The sequence below is a fragment of the Leptosomus discolor genome, chromosome 2 (assembly GCF_034619465.1).
Source record: "Leptosomus discolor isolate bLepDis1 chromosome 2, bLepDis1.hap2, whole genome shotgun sequence".
NCBI classification, from domain to species: Eukaryota; Metazoa; Chordata; class Aves; order Leptosomiformes; family Leptosomidae; genus Leptosomus; species Leptosomus discolor.
The window spans coordinates 62,588,144-62,611,094 of NC_141392.1; the positions used below are offsets into that span (position 1 = coordinate 62,588,144).

The 22,951-nt window shown below is 42.3% G+C and overlaps 1 protein-coding gene across 1 annotated transcript; it reads right to left on the minus strand.

Moving 5' to 3' along the window:
- Window positions 1-14,642: 14,642 nt before the first annotated feature.
- Window positions 14,643-21,616, minus strand: SMIM28 (small integral membrane protein 28). The gene is given in 3 exon segments (XM_086461769.1): window positions 14,643-14,672; window positions 14,674-15,063; window positions 21,506-21,616. Coding segments are annotated over 3 exon segments (531 nt in total).
- Window positions 21,617-22,951: the final 1,335 nt, after the last annotated feature.

The following is a 22,951-nucleotide window of genomic DNA, read 5'->3' on the forward strand; positions in this document are numbered from 1 at the left end:
TAGTAGTATTAATAAAGGAGCCACATCACGGTTCTGCAGATTAGGAGGAAATCCATCCCCTGCCCACCGAGCTAAGGTTACCTTAACAATAGGAAATGCCACTCCATTTACCACGATGGTGTTAACTGCTGCAATTAAAGAATACATTTAGGGTACTGATGTGTTGGCAGGACAAAGAGTAGAAACTTCAAACAGTCGCATCTGTTTCGGGACTTGGCAGGTGGGATTTGCTATTCGATATGTAACCACCTTGCGTGGATTCCCAAAGTGGGATCTTTTTGTGTTGCCTGTGCTTGCCAAGGTGGTAACTGTAAAACATCATGTTCCAAGGCAGGGGGTGGGGCGTGGGGGGAACTACTCAAACCATTCAGGCACTTCAAGTGGGAATTGTTAAGGAAACCATGTCTGCTTTTAATAATCCTATTTGGCCTGTTTGAAAACCAGATGGCACTTGGAGAATGGCTATAGGTTATATAGTGAAACATTTCTGATGTTGTGATCCCATTTATTTCTCATCATGGGACACCGGCTTGTAAAATAGAGAATTGGATAAAGCCACCCGCCCATGTGTAGTTACAGTACCAGACATGATTACTCTTATAGAAAAAAATTAGCAAAAATTTACAACCCTGGAAGATGGTGATAGAACTTGCTAGTGCTTTCTTTTTGGTAGCCATTGCTTCAGAAAGCCAAAACCAGTTTGCCTTTACCTGGCAACAAAAGCAATATGCTTCCCAAGTATTGCCTCAGGGATACAAACACAGTCCCTCCATTTGCCACCAGATGATAGCAGCCGATGTAGCACTGTGGCCAGGTACCATTACTGTTTGCCATTATATTGGTGATCTATTGATTATGGCAGAGTCACAACAAGAAATGGAAGTAGCCATTGAATTGTTGACAGCACATTTACAGGACCAAGGCTGGGCAATTAATCCAAAGAAAATACAGGGCCCTAGTACTACTGCACAATTTTGGGGAATAGTTTGGCATGGATAGATTAGAGAAACACCAAATAAGGTACAGCAAACAGTCCAGCGATTTCCTGTACCAACCACAGTAACACAGCTACAGGGCTTCTTGGAACCTTCAGGGTTCAGAACTTGTATCCCATATCTGGTGGTATTAATGCGCCCTCTGCAGACGTTAACTAGGAAGAAGGTGGTCTGGCAGTGGACCAAGCAACAAGAAGCAGCCTTTGATGCCTGCAAAAAAGCTTTAATTGAGGATGTGCAATTATACACTCCTAGGCGAGGCTATCCTTTTGAATTACAAGTAACAATTCTAGATTATACAGTCTCACGGGGATTGTGGCGTGTGACTGGGCCTAAAAATCAGAAAGCACCTGTAGGATTTTGGACCAAGGCAGCATTACAAGGCTTTACTGTACATTATACACCGATGGAAAAACAAATTTTAGCTGTAGTTTGGGCACTACAAGAAACTGAAAGAGTCACAGACCAAGACAGCATGACTGTAAACACCCATACCTATTCATGCGGGGGGCGTTACTGATGGTATCATTAGGGCCCATGCAGGGGTAGCTCAGGCAGCCACACATTGGAAATAGAAACATTTACAGCAACGATTTCTACTGGGAAAACCACATGTAACCACTCCACACTCCACTCTTCTAGGAACTGTACCATTTAATCATACACCCGCACGAGGGGAAACGCTTCCCCTTGGAGATATCCCTGCAGATTCCTGTGGAGGAAGCTCTCCCTTATGCCGAGTTAATAGAAGAGCACAAAGACCATGCCTGGTTTAATGACGGAATGGAGAGCAGTTGCACATGCTTCAGTTCCAGGAATTATGGCAAACAGGCATACAGGCATTGTCACTTGGCTGAACTGATTGCAGCCTCTCTTGCCACCCTGGAAGGGAAGGCACATTACACTGACAGCTGGGTTGTTTACAAAAGCCTCACAATGTGGTTGCCCTGATGGGCCCAAGAGGATTGGCATGTACAAATATACCCTGGGGGGGGGTGGGGGGGGTGGGGGGGGCAGATATATGGCAGCAAATTTGACAACATATACAAAGGTATCTTTTAAAAGTAAGGCATGTCTCAGCTCATCAAAAAATTGATTCGCTTGAGTCACAAAATAGTAGGGATTAGATGATATGACCTCTGCCGAAGTACAGGCTCAAGCTATAAATGTGCTTGTAGCTTGTAGACATCGGTCAGCTCATACTGTGCACGCCTGGGACACTGCTCACAATCAAACCCCTCTGCCATTATGTATTTATAAAACATGCGCATAACTTTACTGTTTGTATGCAGCTACATTTAAGGGCGTTATACAGGCCATGGGGAAAGACGTAATGTTGTCAGTGAGCCTTGAATACCTCGCAGGTCGATTACATGGCCCCCCTGCCCCTGTCGAGGGGGTGGTGATATGTATTCACTGCTGTGGACATAGTGTCAGGACTGGTTTTTGCTAAACCCACCAAATATGCTAACCAACATAGCACAACTCATTCATCAATACAGACCTCCTCACCAAATACAAAGTGACCAAGAAACACACTTTAGTGGATATAATGTCCAAGATGGGGCTCAAGGTCTGGGGATAGTTTGGATAGTCCACATTGCCTACCATCCCCAAGCTAATGGCTTGACTGAAAGAATGAATGGGATGTTGAAGGAACAATTAAAAAAAAATCTAACCAGTATTAAAACTACAACACTGGAGTTCATATCTTACTAAAGCAGTTTTTTTGTTAAACAGCCGGAATATTCATAATCAAACACCCTGTGATCGTATTACAACACCTCCAGTACAAAACATGGTGAGGATTGAAATCCTTCCAGATGGTATCACTTCCTAAATATTAACTACAGGGAAATGGAATTGTTTACACCAATGGATTGCATGGTGGGACTGTAACCTATTACTCCAGATGTGAAGATTTATGTAATAATCCCTGAGAATGCCGTATGGTTCTGTACCCCGACTTCTCTTATTTTACATCCTCTGTTCATATCAGGCTCTTGAGTTCTTGTATTTCAGGTACCTTTGATGAACATGTGTGCCTTATCTAGAGGAGATGATACCATTGGAACGATTATTGGTGTCACAAATCCGACATCAAATCGAAGTTCAATCTGAAAGAGCGCAAGCCATAGGCTCTTCAATTTGCATGGGCAACTACCCCACATCAGGTTATCAAACCCAGGGTAACGTTAGCTGAAGGAGCTGGAGCAATGGTGTATGTATAGCTGGAAGGAAATGACACTCCTGTTTTCCTCCCTTACCACAGGTTGACTTGTCATGCTTTGTAGTCTTGTACTACAAGCACATGTCCTGGATACCTTTCCGTGAGATCATGTAAATCCTTGGATTTGTTTGGCCTCTACTGTAACTAACTCATCTGCCTTTTGTGTTGAGGGAGGATTAACAGCTGCACATCTTTTGACAATGTGTTTCATTGGCGTGCCAACCCCAGTAGCTCTATTACAGGATTATACTATGCTAAGTGCTTTTTGGTATTAATGTTTCTCGTTATTATTTGTTCTGAGTAGGTAATGGCTGTAAGCCAAGGAATATTACAAAATTGATTGGTGGTGGACTATCTCCTTCTTCGACACCATGAACGCTGCTCTGATTTTGAAGGTATGGGTTGCTTCAACATAACTGAGGTATCAGCCAGCATAGAGGACAACATTCTACATCCCCAGGATTTAATGCATCAAAAGAAACAATCTACTCGTGGTGTCTGGCTAGTGGTTTAATTCCCTGGCAGGATGGGTGGGACACCTGGTTCAAAGCATTATTGTAGGGGTATGTTTATTCCTTTTCTATATGTGTTTAATATGTGACTCTGTCAATTACCCTGCCCTACACTCTGCAAGCCCACATGGACATCTCCAGCTTTGCCAGCCCCAGCAGACATGGTCTCCTGAGTTAGGGGGTAGAATGTGGGATAATAACAGAAGATTGGTGAGGAGGATTATAAATGCTCAGTGACCTACAGCTGGAGTGTAGAAAAATACATATATCATACTAATTGTATGGCAAAACCATCAGGTTCAGTGATATTCTAGCATCATGGACTGAGCTCAGCAGTGCCTGCTTCCGCACTTGTGTGCCTCTGCCTGGACGCCGCTTTGGGGATCCCCCAGTTGGTGAGGTAATGAAAATAATTTTACCCTTTGCATTTAATCTGTGGTTTTGTGGTTGTTCCTGCGTCCTGCCTGTGCTGACTCACACAACCAAGTAGGCAAAATGTGTGATTATAGAAAGCAATATGTAATCTGATATGATATAATCTACATAAATTTTTGTCTTTGTAAGACAAAAAAAGCAAAATGTAGAGTTTTTGCATAAGAATCATCCCAGTGAATGCCTATGGTAAGAGGGTAATGACTTTTGCTGTATTACAGGCTAATTCAGAACAGGTTTTGGTTCAGTGCATGGTTTATTTGGTGAAAATGTAAACTCAGTTCCCTAATGCAGGAAAGTAAGTACTAGTTTACTAACTTTATTATTCTGTAGTTTCCCTTTGGATTATAGGGGCACAAATCATTCGGCAGCACCACACCAATTAATCTACACCTGGCAGACAGACCCATTTCTGCTCTTTTTTCAGCAAAGACATCCAATTCCAACAGATTATTTCTATCACCCTTGTGTTTCAGTGGCATTAATAGGAAACTGCAAAGGTGGATGCAGAGTGGATGCGCACCAGGCTTACTGGGGCACCATCTATGTTTTCATCCCTTCAGAAGACCAGATAAGCAAAACCAGCTCACTGGCACATAGAAACTCAAGCAGATCAGCTAAAGAACGTGCAGTTCAAGAAAGCATCTATCTTGGTGACTTGTTCAAAGGCTGCATTTGCTCCTTTGATTCCATACAGAGGGCAGTAATACCACAAATAACTCTAATATAACTTCATTGTTCTGCCATATTTCTGTGGGCAACAAACTACAAATGCCTGTTTTTCTATACCATCATGTCCTGTGAGAGACGGCACTGGGGGCACACGGTGGGTGAACGGGAGTTACCGAGAATTCTCCAAGGCTTGTGAAATCCAGCCTCTCCTTCCCAGTGGCTGTTAGGTGTGGTGATGCCTACAGTATGATGAAGAAGTACAACAGGTTGGTTTGCCAAGCGCATCGCCACTGTGCTCCTGTACGTTAGCCACAAGGCAAAAAAAGAGGTTTTGGCGTTTTAAGCAAAGTTGTCTCTACTGCTTAGATTGTAAGGTTTGACGCTTCCCAGTGAGCCAAGCTCTTAATAGGAAAGTGAAAACCAAACGTGATGTCTCTTTAATTGGAAAAAAATAAGTAACTCCTCTGGAACAGGAATGCCCAGAGCTTGGGGACACCTCAAGAAACGATTGCAGAAGTGTCTTGGTTTGAAAGACAGGTGTCTGTGGAGGAAGGCAGGAGCCTCCCTTGAAACGGAACGTGCAACCCCCTTCCCTCCAAATGATTATAATTTTGAAATTAAGGGGCCTTCAGGCAAAGATATGGGGAATAGGAATAACAGTTCTTTACTAATATATATATTAGTATATATATATATATATTCCACAAGGCAGGGAAAAAACAAACAACCCACTGGTTTACACTGACAGAGTCAGAAATACAACCTGACACCCTGTTAGGGTGGCAGTAGCAGTCCGATAAGATGGTGGCTGCAGTCCTCCTGAAGCGATGGATGTAGTTCTGTGGAAGCAGCGATCAGGTAAAAGAGTCTGGTCTTCCTCCGAAGGTCCAGTGGTAGGTAGGTAGCTCTTGTCCTCTGGAACTCCAGTGGGGGGAAAAAAGCTCCTCTGGGAATCCAGTGGAAGAAGGCTGCCGGGGTGTTCAAAATCTCAGTTTTTATTTGTCATGGACTGCTTGGCTCCTTCCCCCCGGGCGGAGCATCTCACAATGGGATGGGGAGTCGTGAGGCAGTTCCTTGATGGGCCATTAACAGGAGATAGTCCAGGAGCGAGTTATCGATGGGTCAGGCGATAAGGCATTGTTGTGCCCATTAAGAGGAGATAGTCCAGAGGGGGGAGGCAGGGAGCACCGCCCCACCTGGTCTCAACAGCTCCTGAAGATGGTAATAGAATATCTTTTTTTTTCCTTTTGGCACATTTTACACTGTAACCCAGAACAAGAAGGAAGTATTGTATCTGTTCTTTCCACGAGCAACCACTGGTTGTGAGCGAAAGGAAAGGAAACAGTAATTTCAACATAGGCAATACACTGCCATGGTGAACATAAACCTACTTCTACCAATCAATATCAGCACTGGCTCAAAGGCTTTGCCTTGGGCTTTTTTCAATTAAATATAGTGAGCTGATAGTATTCTTTCCAGAGGATGCTGGAGCAGAACAGACACAGAACATTACTACACCCTTATCACTCCTTGTTACTTTTGTAAAGACTAAATTTAGCGTCCAACTAGAGGTGACATCGGCCCTAGATTAGGTATTAGCATTGCGGTGGCTAAGCTTCCACAGTGTTAGCAGCACCTTAAAACATTCACAGAGCTAAGAGTCACCCTCTTTCACCACATCTCCCCCATCTCCCCCCAGTCGGGACTGCAAAGCCTGTGCTGCCAAGCCCACTGGCCTTCTGCTCCGCATTGCTCCTCATTCCAAACCACATCCTTCCTTGCAGGACCATCAGCCTCCTCAGGCCTGCTCCCTTCCCATGGGCCAGTGTGAATGACAAACATCCAGCGTTTGGCGTCCAGACGCCACCGTCTCTTTGGCACACCACCTGCCCGTCGCCAGGCACTTCCAAGCCAAGTTAAACCTGTGGAAACCAACCGAGGCTGTTGGAATCGCCCAAAGCTCAGGGGGAAGGCTGCCGCTAACGGTGGACAGAGATAGACTGGATTGTTTGACACCACGTTGCTCGGCTTTCAATATTTGTAGAATTCGCTCTGAGGTAAGGAAAAATCTCTGGATGCTTCCACGCAAGGCAGCACCAGGTGGTGCAATCACACCAGTGCAACCGGTCACGCTGCTTGCTGGACGTGCAGCCTCCAGGAGAGGCAAGCACCTGCCATAACAAGAGCGTTGGTACACTAGGAGTTGGTTTCAAAATAAATTACTCCACAGGTAGGATAGTGAGCTATTCTTCAACTCGATGGGCATCGGTTTCACAAAGTGCCATCTGGAACCTTCACTTTAGAAATCAGAGCTGAAAGTCCTGACTGGTACCCCGTGTTTGATTTTAACGTAAACAAGAAGAGAGAGGACCAACTCCTGTTGGGGGCAGACGTGCCAGGACTCTCGCTCTTGGGGCTTCTTTCCATCTCTACATCCCCCTGCTCATTCTGGTCTACAGCTGTTGTCGGTCCAACCCGCCTTATGTGAAGGTTTTTTGGAGCTCAGCACCCCTAAGGTCTCATCAGCTTTTTGCAATCCAAGGTAGAATTCATCTCCAAGCCCTCACCCTTCTTCCTACTCCCCCCTCAGTGAAGAGAGGCAATTGATAGGAGCGGGGAGGATGCCAGGGAATGCGGGGGTGGAAAGAGGCTCGGGCAGAGGCTGGGAAAGGAGGAAGCTTGTGCGCGGGAAGGGTGTTAGATGGCGTAGGTGTGGGGAAAGGCTGGGGGTCGGGTGGGGCAGGGACCAGAAAGGAGCGGACTCTGGAATGAGAGGGGTGCGAGCTGAGGGTTGCGGTGCCACTGGCGTTGCTACAGGAGCAAGACAACAGGGAAATGTCAGTGTGGAGGGTTCTCAGGAGCCAGGCAGGACTGTAAGTAGAAGTGACTGGCAGATCTGACACAGGTCAGGGCTCTCTTTTTGTCTTTAGCAATATCAGGGTTCCACATTAAAGTCAGCACGGGGTTTAGGATATACACATAAATATTCCAAGCAAGACAGCCAAGTTTTGGAGAGCTTTTATAAGGGGAAAAAACTGCAAAAATAAATAAGAAACCACACATTATCAGCTTCCACTCTAAAGCCAGCAAATTATTCTCCAGACAAATCTACAAAATTCAGTTAAGAGTATGACTAAACAGAACAGAAGTGTCACAGCTTTGCTTCCATTTCCAGTGGTTGCTGGGCATATGGATGCTAAACTAGAGACAGTGTCTGCTCCAGTCTCTGCGGGAGCCTCAGTGCCAGCGGTATCACTCTCCAAGCGTGTTCCAGCTTCGAGCAGACCACCTTCCGTTTTGCCACCTTCGCTTTCATCACTCTGGGAAGGGGTTTCCATTGTTTTTTCTCTGCATTGTGCCTCTCGGATGGACACAGAATCTTTTGCTGGAGTGTGCCTGCCAGCCCCATCCCTCACCCTCTGCTCGGCATCTGCAGCTGCTTCTGAGCCAACTCTTTCTGATGGAAGGGTCTCTTCAAGTTGATTTTTGTGTCTAGAACATAAATGTGCACTCTTTCTGAAGAAACCTGAAGCCATACTAACATCTGAGAGTGGTGTCAACTGCATGTTTTCCAAACTGGAAGAAAAAAGAGAAAGGACAAATACCACAAAACTGAAACATATCCTGAGTTTTTAATGGCTCTGATTAAGTATTTTGGCATGTTATTGGCTACACAGGCAGTGAATTGGTTTGTAGAAATACGCTTCAATTTATCTGTTTAACCTGTAGTGGACACTGGTTTCATGTGAAGCACTTTGTAATGAAAAACAGATATTCCAGATTATGAGTAGAACATAACATGTGATACTTAGTTTTGTTATCTCTGGCTGTGGGTCAGTCTGTAGAGTCAGTTTCCCTTTCTGTGTTGCCTTTTATATAGCTGGCATAAAAGCAGAATTAAACTGAAGGAGACAGAACTGAATAATGGGAAGTAAGGGAGGGAAAAGCAAGTTTGTAAGAGGCTTATTTCTGGATGGGCACTTTCTCTTATTTTTTTTCCATTGTGATTTGCATTCTTTTGCATATTCATTTCCCTTTAGGGTTCTTGATGGGGTAGGGCAGGAAGAGTATGGCTCTGCTTTCTGTGCGTGGAAGCCCGCTAAAGGAATTCAGTTAACTTGCACTCAAAGAACAAAAGTCATGCCTTCAGTTCTCCTAGTTTGAACCTGGGGGGGGGGGGGGGGAAACACAAACCAACAAATCGAAATACCCTACAAAATAAAAATTAGGCCTTGAATCCTATGAACTGGCTTGGCATGATTGGAAAGGAGTGCCTGTACGTGCTTTTCCACTTCAAAGTGTTTTTGTCAGATGAAAATGTCTGAAAAGTTATAAGATAAGCATTCAAGAAAAAAATAATGTCTTGACTCTGTAGGAACAAATGAATGTGGAAGGGGCTGGCAAAGAAAACACGATGTTAATGGCATGACTTGTTTGAAATTGAGTACTTCTTCCTTATACTTATTTTCTTACAATAAACTCTCCTAGACATTACTAGACTTCTCATGAATAGTTAGAAATAAAACTACTGGCGGAGCCAAAGTCATAGACAAGTTTGATTCTTTCACACCCTCAACAAATGTGAAAGATGTTGGGATGTTTTTTAACTTTTTAATGGAAAGCTTCTGAAAGTGCAAATGCGCATTTATACTGCTGTCAGCCTAGTCAAGTATCCAAGAGTTTTTGACAGGTGTTTTCAATGAGTTTTTGCTGTCTTTGTTGACATTTGTGCTTCTGTGGCACTGATTGATTCACTGTCCCCAGCCTTGCTAGCTACACCATTGAGGACTGTATGCTCTGTTTGTTACAGAGGACACCTCCATTATGTGCCACACTCCCATGCCTTTCCTGATCTGCAGAAGACCTGGTGATCCAAATGATGAAAAGAAGTACCGTGTAATGGAATTCATGACATAACATTTACCAACAATTAGACTGAAATTAATAAATTCCATGATTAAAAATTCCTGTTTCTCTTACAGTTTTTGAGAGGAGTCAGTGAATAATTTATTTGCCATAAGCATTCAGATCATTCTTATTTAATGTTTTATGCAATTTTCCTCCTTAAGTTTGTAAAAAAAAAACCAAACCCCAAAAAAGAAAAAAATAAATTACACTCCTAACCAGAATAAGACTGCTGACTCAACTTCCCATATAGATAAATCTTAACATTTGTAAGACCTGTTTTACTACTAGAGCGCATATAGTCCATGCTAGTGGATTTGTACTGGCAAAAGTAGTTGTGTGCCTCTATTTGGAGGCTTTGCTGGCACAGGGACCCAAGTAAAATCCTTGTAAGCATAGATTAAGCAAAATGTTTTATTTTGGAGGCAGTTCTTTCTTGGACATTGTGGTATTGTTGAACCATCATAAAAACATTATGAATTGATGTTGGGGTTTGTTTCTTTTTTAAAAAGTATTCCACTTCAGTGAAGCCAGGATCTAAATTTCTAGTCAAGTTATTTGTTACAAATGAGTGTGTCTCTTCAGTGAAATGTGTGCACTGAAATGCTTGTTCTTCTTTTCCTAGACCCAGGGTGGAAGCTGGTTACTTCATAAGACCACACAGTGACTGTTCCATTTTGAAAACCCATTTTTATCATTGGCAAGTACGAACTAGTGAGTCATGAGAGAGTCTTCAGCTCAGCAAAGATTAGGTGCCAAGTGCTCAATCTGTGTACAAGCATGAATCAGTTTTATCCAAGATGTTCGTTTCAGAGCTCCTACTGTGGTTGCAAAGAGCTGTCACTTTTTCTTCCTTCAGGTAAAGTAGAGACAGGACATTCTATTAATACCAAACCACTGTGTTGTTACTATTATTATTATTGGAGATATATTCTGTATACTTCTTGTGGTTATTTAGTAGAACGATTTTGTATAAACTACCTGTGTTGGTTTTGCTTTAAACGTCTTTTGAGCAAGAAACTTGTATGTGTGTGAGACGTATATGCATCTTAGTCTGCAGAGTAATGGACCTGTATCAGTAATGAACTCTAGCAGCTTTTGTGGAGAGGACAAGCACACAGATTGCCCTCTAAACTTTTGAAAGCTGCCTTTAAAAGTGAGCCTGTATTGTTCCCTAGTTTCTTACTAAGCATTAACAAGCGGTTGTAGATAAATAATTAATCTCATACTGTTTGTATTTTCTCAGTGGAAAACTGAAGTACAATTACCCTTCACATCATGGTGAGTTCACAACTTGTAAGGCTTTACATGTGTATTAGCAGATATTAATAGTTAACGAGTTCTAATCTTAATCGGATTTAAACAAAAAGAAAAATGTATACAAGGACCTTATGGTTGTAAAGTACAATGCCAGGGTTACAGTGCTGTCTGGATACATGTGAAATTTCATAGTATCAAATTTCCAAAGAAACAGACATCTGATTTCATGCAAAACATGTAAATGATGAACAAAATTTACTTTGATAAAGCTTTAGGGCATAGGAACAGGAAAGGACCCAGGGAAGACATCTAATCCATTCATCGCTCCAATTAGGATCCTTCATCAGTCCTGACAAATGTTTGTCTAACTTCTTCATGTGTCCAGAGCTGGTACTGCCAGTGCTTCACTGTACTTTCAGACTGCACTTCACTTTTAGAAATTTCTTTTCTGTCTTAATCTTGCTGCACTTAAAGCTCACTAGTACCAGTTCAGATTGCTGCGGGCATGAAGGATGTTTGGTTTACTTTTTTTTTTACTGATGGTTACTGGTGTGTGTGTCACCATAGGCCGATATGATCAGAGGTAGCTTCTAGGCAATGGAGATTAATTTCAGTATGTTTGCATAAGAAACAGTCTCTTTTTCCTATTTTACTGGACCTTCTCTTTGGGTGGAGATTTAAGAGTGAGGTGCTGGTTAGGTTAAAATCCACTAGGGACAAATAACATGCAAGACTAGATAAATCTGTGCTGGAATGGTGAATGGGGTACCAATTCCAGCTGGAATAAAAGGCAGTCTATTAGAAACAAGAATTTAAGTCATGGGGATGTTCCTGTTCATTTGGATTTGCGCAAGTATCTGGTTTTAATTGTCTATAGTAATGCAAATGAACAGAAACCGTTTGTCTAAGGCAGGATTTGAGAGTTATCCAATAAATGCTGTGTGAGAGAAAATCACTGTCTATATTCTTGGAGAGAATAGAAATTCTTGACTAGTTCTAGATGTGCATCAGACTTGGTCACAAGAGATAGCAGTCAAGAAGTTATCTTAATTGCCACTAAGGTAACAGGGGAGCAATTTAGAATGATGAGCCCAGGGGCTGGGTTTCAGGTGCTACCTTGGTAAGGGTAAACAAGAAATCGTGCTGAAGAACAGTGTAACTCATTTCAGTACACAGCAGATCTTTTAATGCAAAATATACTCAAGTCAATACGATGACAGATGAATTTTCAAGCATACCTGTAAAATTCTGCTGAATTTAGTGGAATATACAGACCTCAGAAGCAGAAGTGATTTATCTTTGAACCTCAAAGCTTTGTAACTTGCTGATTAGGTAGCACATGTTATTTGGGGCTCTTGTATTTTTCCAGCTTTTCTTGTAGCTGACAGCAACTGCATGTGCCAAATATTAAGGAGGTAAACAAAATGCAAGGAGACTGTAAAATACAGTACTTTCAAAGGCTTCAGCAAATACCAAGAACTCATCCCAGAGATGGTCTGAAAAGAAAAATGGTTGATTGAATCTGGATTTGTCCAAAAACATCTGCTGCTGCTGTTCTTACAGTTTGGTGAACAAAAGAGAAAGGTAGAAAAGGTAACAATCTCAAAAGTGTAGTTCAAGAAAATAATCCCACTTCTGAATTACAAAAGGCAGATTTTTTTTTTCTTCTTCTTTTAAAGGAACTGGAACATTGAGGTGCTGGAGAGGGTACAGAGGGGGGCTACCAAGCTAGTAAAGGATTTGGAGCATGTCTCGTATGAGGAACGGCTGAGGGATCTGGGGCTGTTCAGCCTGGAGAAGAGATGGCTGAGGGGAGACCTTGTTGCTCTCTACAGCTACCTGAAAGGAGGTTGTAGCGAGGTGGGGGTCGGTCTGTTCTCCCTTGTAACAAGCGATAGAACAAAGGGAAATGGCCTTAAGCTGCACCCGGGGAGGTTCAGGCTGGATATTAGGCAGAATTTCTTTACCAAAAGGGTTGTCAGGCATTGGAACAGCCTGCCCAGGGAGGTGGTGGAGTCACCATCCCTGGCGGTGTTTAAGAGACGGGTAGGTGTTGTACTTAGGGACATGGTTTAGTGGTGTTGGTAGAGCTAGAGCAAAGGTTGGACTCAATGATCTTGAAGGTCTCTTCCAACAAAAACTGTTCTATGATTCTATGAATGGGATCATTAGTTTTGACCTGGACTACTTGGTTACTGTGGTTACTGTGGTGATGTGATTTGTGCCACTGTTGACATAACACTATGAATTTTAACTACCTGCAGCTCAGAAACGGCCTGTCTTGCTTCTGCTGTATGGTGATAATTTCTTCTTCCATTATTGTTTTGTTGTGTTTTTTGTGTATTTTTTTTAAAGGAATGTGGTGCGCTCACAAAGCAGGAATGGCTGATATTGACACCTCATGACAGTTGCTGAAATCACAATGCGCAAGTCAGGACAGCCTTTGGGTTTAGGAGTTACACCGAGACTACACACAGTAATATGTAGTAGTTATGTTGGCAAGCCACAGACAAACGTAATGTCATGGAATGGCTGACATCTGCAAGGAAGAAACTGTCATAACTTTTGGAGCTATCAGGATCTGTAGTAGCCACTTTTCATAACAAGAACATCTGTCAACATAGTGAAAATGCTACCCTGTAAGAAAGAATTAAAGATAATGTCATTTTCCAAGAGTGAGTGTGAGCAAGCCCTCCTGAGAAACTGAACCACTGTGACCAGTGCACTTGAATGAGATTTACTTTGCTCTAGTGATGAAGGGGAAGGGAGTATAATGCTGTTTTGAAATACAGGCTGGATTTTTTTGTGCATTTGATTTTTTATTAATTTTTCCCCAACTCTCTTACAGGCTGTACCAAGTGGGTCATGGGGTTTATTATTGTAGACTTGTAAATTGGAAAAGTCAAGCCAGTAATCAGAATGTTGGGGCCTTGCAGACCTGGGCGAGTAGCTTTCAGCAACAGCGTGAGTGTGTTCTTGTGTGGTGCTGCTCGAGTTTTCCTTGCTCAGAATGATCAGGTCTTCTGTGGTTGTCCTCGTTGTTCAACTGTGATAAAAGACAGCCTTTATCCACTGTGCACGTTAGAACCTTTGGGACAGTTGCTGGAAATTTTGTAGTGGTTTTATATTTGTTTGCTTTCCTGAGAGCTGTTACGATCATTCCAGAGCACTGCAGAACCCTGTGATGCTGACACCCGTAAGTTGAGTAAATCAGCTTGTCAGAAACTCAATTATAAATAAACACATAAAAAAGAAAAAGCCAAACCGGAATAGGTATGTGCTAAAAGCCCTTTTTGTGACTGGTTAATCTATAGCATAATTCGTGTTTCCCTGTAGCTGAGGGATTGCAGAGGGACAGATTCCCACCTGTCCTTAAGTTTGATCCTTGCGTGACATGCTCTGTTAAGTGGAATACGTGTTACCAGTCTGGGATCGATTTGGTGCTATGCTGTGTGTGTACCCTTGGCACAAATGAAGGTGGAGACTCATGGGATGAGGTGAAGATACTCATTCCCTGTTACTCCAAGCTTCTTCCTTCGTTAATTCATTGGTTTGATGCCTCATTTGGAATCTTTTTGCTAATTTTGAAGGCCATAGCAGTTCCATGCTTGTGCCTTGAGGGGCTGCATGCTTCAGCTAAGGTGCTTCCGTAGGAAGTTTATTTGGTGCTGCTGGACTGCAGTGTGCTCTCTTCGTAAGGAGGCACTGGATCTGGAGAGAGCTCAATGTGAGCCCCATCCATGGAAGTCTTCATTGTGGCCTCCTCATAGGACGGAGGCAAACACACCGTGAGGAATGTGGCATCGGGGAGCAGAGTGGAGTAGTGGAAACTCTGTTCACTGTTCCAGGGCAGCACAGAAAGGAAATTGGAGACATCGTTCTCAGGCAGGGCCTCGGGGAGGTCGATGCTGAAGATCTGCCCCTGTGGAGTGGGGCGCTGGCAACGGCGGTACAAGAAGAGCAGCAGGAATGCCAGGAAGAGCATCATGGTGGCAGGCAATATGATGCACAGAAATGGTTCTATGTCATCTTTGGTTGAGCTTGTCTGTTGTCTGCTCTGTAATTAAAGCAAATAGGTAGTGTATTGGATTCCTGGAGACCTCTTAATTGGAGAGAAAATACACATTCTCCACCTTCCCCTGCTATCACCTAGCCATTGCTTTTCCAAGTTACTTTCTGTCTGTGTTAGTGGCAGTCGAGCAACTTACTTTGCAAGTTTGTGAATGATCAAATTCTATTTGCTGGTCCGTTAAAACAAAATACTTTGACAACTAGAGACAAAAGAAATGGAGGCGTTGCGAAAAGTGATGGGTTTCTAGAAACCCTGTCTTCATGGGCAGAAAAACCCAACAACCTGGAACTGTGTGTACTTAGGTACAAGATTTTATTACTCTTGGATTATGCTGGGACCAGTCCTCTTTATATACTATTGGTTAGTCTTTTAAAACTTGGGAGAACATTGAATTGCAGAGGATTAGGGCTGGTGGTCCACCATTCAGTGTTGTATTTTTCTCTTTGGAAAACTCTGCTGTTTACTTTAAAGAACAAATATTACGGCAACTAACCCTTTCATCAGGACCCACTGTCTACAATACCTGGTTTTGGGGCTGCTTTAACCTTACAGGCCAGCCCCAAATAAAACATGGTGTGTCAGGACACCCTGGACTGGGGTTCTTTCTTAAGCTTGTTCTGCTAGCTATTCAAAAATAATTTTCCCTGTTCAAAATTGTGGGAAAAGAACTTCTGGTGTAAGAGTAATAGCATCTGTGCCTGTTTGGTCAGCTTAATCTCCTGCAAAATATAGGACAAAAAGCCTCTGTCAGACACCTTTTGGATTGTTCTGTAGTGTTAACAGGTGTTACAAGCTTTTTTAAAATAATGTTTGTGCTCTTCTCTTGTATTAGCTTCACTTTTAAAATATAATGTATCTTATTTCCAGTCCGACTCTATCTAGCTTTAGCTTTCAATAACTGGCTCTCATTCAGAGTCTAGTCTAGAGAGGGGCGGAAAAACCCAAGCTCTAAAATACTGTTTATTATCAAATCATTCCCTTTGTAAGTACTTGAAGACTGTAATCAGATGGATTTTTCACATTTTTATGGTGAGGCTAAACAGATCAGTGGATCAGATTTCCTTTATTATGAGCGAAGGCAGCTTTTCAAGTTAGGAGAACTTGAGTGGTTATTTCGTCAGAGCATTTGGAGTAGGGATGCAAACGGGCTGTTTGCAGGAACAGTTTTGTGAAAAGGACCAGTAACTCCAGTGCCCTGTTCTTAGTCTACAAAAACTTTCTCTGCCTGATTCTTGGAAGAATAAGGTCATTCTTTTAGCTGCAAAATCACACTTTAACCTGCAGTCAACTGGTTATCTACCAGGCATTTGTTACCTCTCCAATTCTATGTTGTATTATGAAATTCTTATATGTGTCATGCCTAAGAAAAATAAAGTAAATAGGTTTTGACTTCTAACAAGTAGTGTAGGGGAGGCTTCTGCTTTTTCTCCTGAGGTAATGTGGGTCTGAGGCCAAAGCCATTAAAGTAACTTTAAAATACACTGAAACTATTGTAGATTAGCTATTAAGTTGTGGGTTTTTTTTTTCCTTCGGCTGTCTTTTACCACAAAACTGCATGCTAGAGAACTATCTTATATATACTGATCATTTCTTATTAAAGAGTTGCTGACAGTACAAGCTGTTGTCTCACCTGACCATTAAATGAGCTACAGGAAACAGCAGAGTTGGAAGAAACTGTTCAGCTATTACTCTAATGAAGGCATTAAATCATCTTTAAAAAATGAGGGGATTTTCTTAAAAATGTTTGTTAACACTTTATTATTGTGTCTTATGATGTGCATAAAACACTTTGCAGGAAAAATGAGAAAAAGCATTCTGTATTATGTTTGTGCACTATGTATATTGAGAGTCACTGATAGAGATATTTTAACAATAGTTTTGTAATAAATATTTAGATGAGCTGAGCTTATATTGGTCAGCATTGTTCACGATCAGTGAGGACCACGCTTTTGAGATCCATGTGTAAGTTTTGGGTTTAATTTGTAGGGAGCAGACTTTCAGCGGAGTTGGAGAAGTCTTCTTCAGATTGGTGAGTTGTACACTCCTGCAGTTTTTTGGGAGGACACTAGGTGAGATAGCCAGTGTTTCCTACATGAGACTAGTAAAAGGTATATAAAGCCTTGATTCTCTTACCTTGAAACGCAGTGCAACTTCCCTTTGAATTTCACTGAAAGGATATTTGTGTTTTAAATAGTGGCCAAGGATGGCGTATCCTTCATGTGCTGGTGGAAGCACAAACTAGTGCTGTGGTTGCCTGACATGTCCTGTTATAAGATGTGGCCTCATACAAAGACTGGATTTCTGAGAATCCACAGGATGGTGAGGACACAGAGGAGGGGCTGGTGGGTTGGATGCAGATTTGAAGCACAAAATAAGACCAATGTTCCTGAAGTGAAGAGCTGTGGATTCACCAGGGGAGGGAAAAGCGGAGAAGAGTGTGGCTCAGGATTGTGCACCAGTGTGGATGGAGGAGAGCCTTGGCTTATGAGAAGGATGCGCAAGATGCAAAGCTGTGGGCAGGAAAGCCAAAAGGGAACTGTGAACGAGGGCGGTAGGATCGGACAGGACTGAGAAGAGAAGTCTGAGAACCAAATGCTGGGGCTTATCTCTCGCTGCACCAGTCCAATTCCCTTTGTAAAAGAGAAAAGGCTAGTGATGAACCGGTAGGCAGAGGAACGAATGGTAAAGCTTGACGGAAGGAATTAACAAACAGTCTTGGATCATGGGGGAATGCTTTGCTCCAAAGCCTCAACTGGAACCTGGCAGTCCTGAGTCTTGCAAAAAAAAAACCCAAAACTTTCAACAGAAATATGTAAAATGTATTATTGTTGAAGGGGCCAGTTTGCATCTAATGGTAAGAAAATGGAAGAAAAACTATTTGTAGTATGAGCTAGCTCAGATGGCCACCGTCTGTGAAGCAGGTATGAAAGGACAACCTAGATTCATTTGGGTGTCAGTGTGGTTACTGGGCTGAAAACTGTCTTCTTTTTTTAAAAAAAAAAAGCCCTCCAAGAGTAACCTATAGCACTGCTAAAGTTGCAAATTCAGTCCCTCAAGGCTGAATAAATGCGAGTACTTTGGAAATTTGTGAGTCTTTAATTTTTAATTACATTATTGTGTACAGAGCGCTTACTCTAGGGTTGTGACAGATTGCTCGGGGAAGAAGACCACAGTAGCTCAGGGTAGTGTGTTGCAGGGTATGTAGAATATGTAGTGACTGAGTGAGGAGATTGGGGGAAGAGAGAGGACTGCCTGCAAGTTAGGGATAGTGGATGCTCTCCTGGGGGACTGTATTCCTGTCTCTGCTACTGAATGCTCTAGGAGGGGCAAGACAGTTCAGCTGAGGTGTTTGCTCTGGGTTGTTCGTTAGTTATACCTCACTTTGAGTGCCTGGGTTCAGATCCCTGGGTCTGGTCTGCAGAAATTCTGCATCTATGTTGCTGTCTCTGAAGGTGAAAGAGTGGTACCCTGAGCCTGCGAGGACTTTATTACACAAAGGGATCTGGACAAAAATGACTTAGGTTCACGTCCTCTTGTGTTCCCTCAATTGGTCAGGCAGTTGGACTAGATGATTGTTGTAGGTCCCTTCCAACTGAACTATTCTATTCAAAACAACTATACAAGTGCCCAGTGACTATCTGTCCAGTAATGTGTATAAAATGAGACATAAGGAATTTCTTGTTTGAAGAAGATGCAGTAAATAAGACCCTGGGCTGTATGCTGAGAAATGTAGGGAGAGTCGTGCACTGAATGGCTAGTAATGAAGTAAATACCATGTCCCGTGCAGTTGTGAAAGAGCAGTAAGTACCTCTTAATATGATCTGCAAAATAGTAGCACGTGAAGCAAGTAGGATTAAGGATTGGATAATGTGTTTTTCTGTATGCTAACAGGTGATGTTAAGGACCAGTTTTTCCTGTGTTTCAAAGTGTCTGTGGCTTTTTAAACACAGCTAACGTTAAGCCTTAGCTTTCCTATTTGCGTGAAATAATCTGTAGGCTACTTGGTGTATTTTAAATGAAATTGTTTTTAACAAGTTAATACTGTCCCACAGATGCCCAGAACCTGAAGCATAAATCACAGGGAAGTTACATGTCCATTTGATACTGCTTCCTGCCAAACATTTCATAGACTGATTTTACATTGAGATGTAGTTCAAAAAGCTGACTAACTACTTGTAGGTATATCTAGATAAGTATCAAAAGTATTGGGAGACAGCTGAGCAGTATTAGTCTCTGTTTTTCTGTTGTGGTTTTGTGCTGGTTTCTGGGATGAGTGGCTAAGGGGTTACTGAAGAACGTTGCAAAGATCTTGACATTAGGACTTTAAAACAAACTTCGAAAACTGAGAGTCTAAAATGGGAAAAGGAACCAGTGTGTACAGGTACGAGATATAACTGCCAGAACTGAAAAATAAAATAATCTAGAAATGAGACTGAATCTTGAGTCATTGAAATGAAAGTGCAAGCGAATAAACCAGAATATACATAAAATAAAACCTGCTACTGTTTAACATCTGGAATTTCTGAACCAAGCATATGAAGTGATTGAGGGAACTATTTGGTAGTGTTTTCTTGACCAGTTTGGTTTTGAAGCTGCTGCTTCACTGGAGGTCGGTGTGCTTTGCCTGTGTCATTACAAGCAGCTATTCTTTGGTTTGCAATTAAGGCTCTGACTTCCAGCATGAAATAAGTTACAGATACGTAAATACAGGGAAAATACCTTTATAAAGAGAAAGGCAGAAAAGGGCATGGGGGTAAAAAGGTTTATGTTTCTAGGAAGCCCTCTGTTTTCCCAGAACCAATTTTTAGTAGGGTGGTTTGGCCATCATAAGGCTCATGTTTATTCTCTTCCTTTCATTTATGTCTTTGTAGGGACTGAAGCAGAGGGTCAGTTTTCCCAAACACTGAGCTCAGGCTAGAAGTAGTAAAGCCTTTCATAGTAATCTGCCTACATTTTTTTAACATGCTGAGCGTGTACAGTTGCCAGCTTACAGATTACATGACCCATATCAGTTTAGATGAGCTTTTAGTCGTGCCTGTTGGTAAAGGAATGAAATGCAGAGTGCAACCCGGTTGTGTGGCATTTCCATGATGAGTAATGGAATGGGTTTAGAATTGAACTCTTTGTCTAGACAAAAGAAGCCTAGTACCTGGCTCTGAAGGGAATGACCTAATAAGGCCAAACATGAGTTTAAAGGAAGATTTTGTGTAAGGATAGAAAAATGAAAGTTTATTTGGCTTGCTTAAATTCTCATTGAAGTGATTGATTGGTGCCAGGTAGCCCGTGTTTATACTAATATCTTTTGAAGCTGAATCAGGAAACCAATACTCCTGAAATGTTTTAAGTGGACTTGGAACAAAGTCTGCTTTGAAGTCGTTAGGCTCTGGTCTATGCATAGGTGTTTTTCCAAGCTCCATCCTACTTCTTAAAGCTGGTTCATTATTGCTTGTAAAAAGCAAAACCATGTAACTCTGGCAAATAGAAAAACATTTTTCTGTGTTTTTGTACACATTAATTATGATATTTTAAAGTGAGCCTAGATTTACACTGAATTTTCAAATTTCAAATTACAAATTACACAAATTTCAAATTTCAAAATGTGAGAATGTGACTCTGGTGATGCTGTTTGTTTCTCACTCTCAGACAAAAGCAGTCTCAAGGTGTGAAGACATTGCCATTCTAACTCTGGCAGTCTTACTGAGGAGGTAGACTGTTAAAATTGTAGAGGCATTTAAAACCTGCTTTTTCTACTGTTTTGGCCCCTCACTCCTACCCCCTTTTATTTCACAACAATACACTTGATAGCTAAGTAGTGTGGCCAGTTCTTTTGCTAATGCTACTTGACTCAGACATTTACTGGGGATATAGGTGCACCTTAAATTATTATTTCTGATCAGAGAAACCCCTTCGCTGTCTCCTAGACAAAGCCAGAAAGGCAGGCTGTGTTTTCATCTCTGAGGGCTACTTCCCTCCCCCCACTTGCCTGCATGTGATCCTCTCTCGCAGAAGTAATCAGCACACAGCTTAGGGAACAAGAGTTCATTGCTGACTGATACTGACTCTTAACATCTGCAGAAAGGCTTCATGGGATCAGATCCAAAGCATAAACATGCATTTAAAAGAAAGGAAATCAAGGAACAGCAGAATGCATTATGCTTAAAAGAAGTAATTAAACTTCTTTACCTGCCGCTCTAGAAAGACTTCTTTTTTTTTCCCCATCTAGTATTTTTCTTTCCCCACAAACGTGTTTCAAACAACTTAACAGCAATAAATAAATGCTCTGACATTATGTAGCTGAGCATTACTGTTTTGATATGTCTCAATACCCAGGTATTTTCTCCATGCTACACACTGAGGCATTACACAGACGTACACACACATGCAAAGTCAAAGGACGTGCCACAGAGACGAGCAAGGAGGTACAGACCTGAAGCTCTGTTTCCAGAAGCGGCCCACCTGGTTCACTGTTTAGCCAGTCATAGTTTCCCCTGTCAGCGTGTCCAAATTTCCTCCAGCTGCTGCCCAAGAGCCACCTCATGCTTTCATTAACCTGGTTGCCTGTCTTCATGCCCCCACCTTGCTTTGCTGCTTGCAACTGTGTCCCCGCCTCCCAGCCTTGACCCAGCTGGGCTGCTCTCAGCTAATGATCCCTCTTAAATGATAGCCTGTTTATACTGGAAAAGAAAAAAAAAAAAGAAGTTAGACACCCCCACCCCCCCCGCCCCGTGTCGTCGTCAGGAAGCCAAACAAATAGATCTCAGAGCCTCTCTCCACTTCCAACTCAATCTCTCTGGATTTGCTTCGGTGGCCTACATTACCAGCAAAGCTGGCATCAGGTATCTGGGAGCTGGGGCTGATAGTGCTCTGATTGGAGCACTCCCTGCATTAGGATTATTGAAAGGGGAATTTGCATGTGAATCTGAGCCCACATGGTCATGACTCCATGTGGATAAATAACACTCTATATTTAGGTATCTAATAAACACTTTTTTGCAACAAGGTAAAATAAATAAACCCCACTCTTCTGTGTCAAAAGCGAAGGTACCCCCTCGGTTACGCAGCGCGAGGAGGAACCACGATCCAGGCAGGTTTTTCTCCCCTGTTGCCGGAACGTACAGTAAATAGCGAGAGTGGTTTCTGGGTAGAGAGGCAAGGACACAAGGCTAAATGCTGTGCTGAATTATTTAGCAGCTTTAAGATGTAGATGTTAATGATAAATCCAGAGAGAGCGAGCTCTGCCAGGAAAGCTTTGGTCACCGAGAGTATATGATTGCTTTCAGAAATAACGAGTTGTCAGTTCGGTTAAATCCGGACTGGTTTACAGCTTTCTAAGATACACATTGTTAAATGGCAATTGTTTCCAGCAAGAAGCCTTTGTGCTATTTAGCCAGCAAAAAAAATGTATTTCAGTGATGTATGTTAATCTCTGAAGGGAGGAATATTGAAGTTGAAAGTTGAATCAAGGTTTAACACTTACTTAAAAATTGGAGGTGTCTTTTTCTGCCTTGCTGTGAGCAGAGCAAGAGGCTGTTGGTAATATCCCATTCAGCTGTGATGTATTTCGCATGGTTTCTCAAGGTTAACCTGTTGAAGCAAAAGTTGCGTTTGGGACTGATGATACAAAATTGGAGTCAGAATTGTAACCTCTTATTTCTTGCTTGAACTTCCTTTTGTCAACTCTTCTTTTTTACTCATGGCTCCCAGAAAACTGCAGGCCTAATTGGTAGCAGGCTGAACTCTTGCAGCTTCAACAGTGGCAGTTGGAAGTGCCAGCACTTGACATTTCTAATGAGAGGACTCTGGAATATCCTGTTCCAAAGCTGGCTGTGATCCCTGTGACTGCAGCGTGCAGGAGGGATTTACCCTGCAGCTG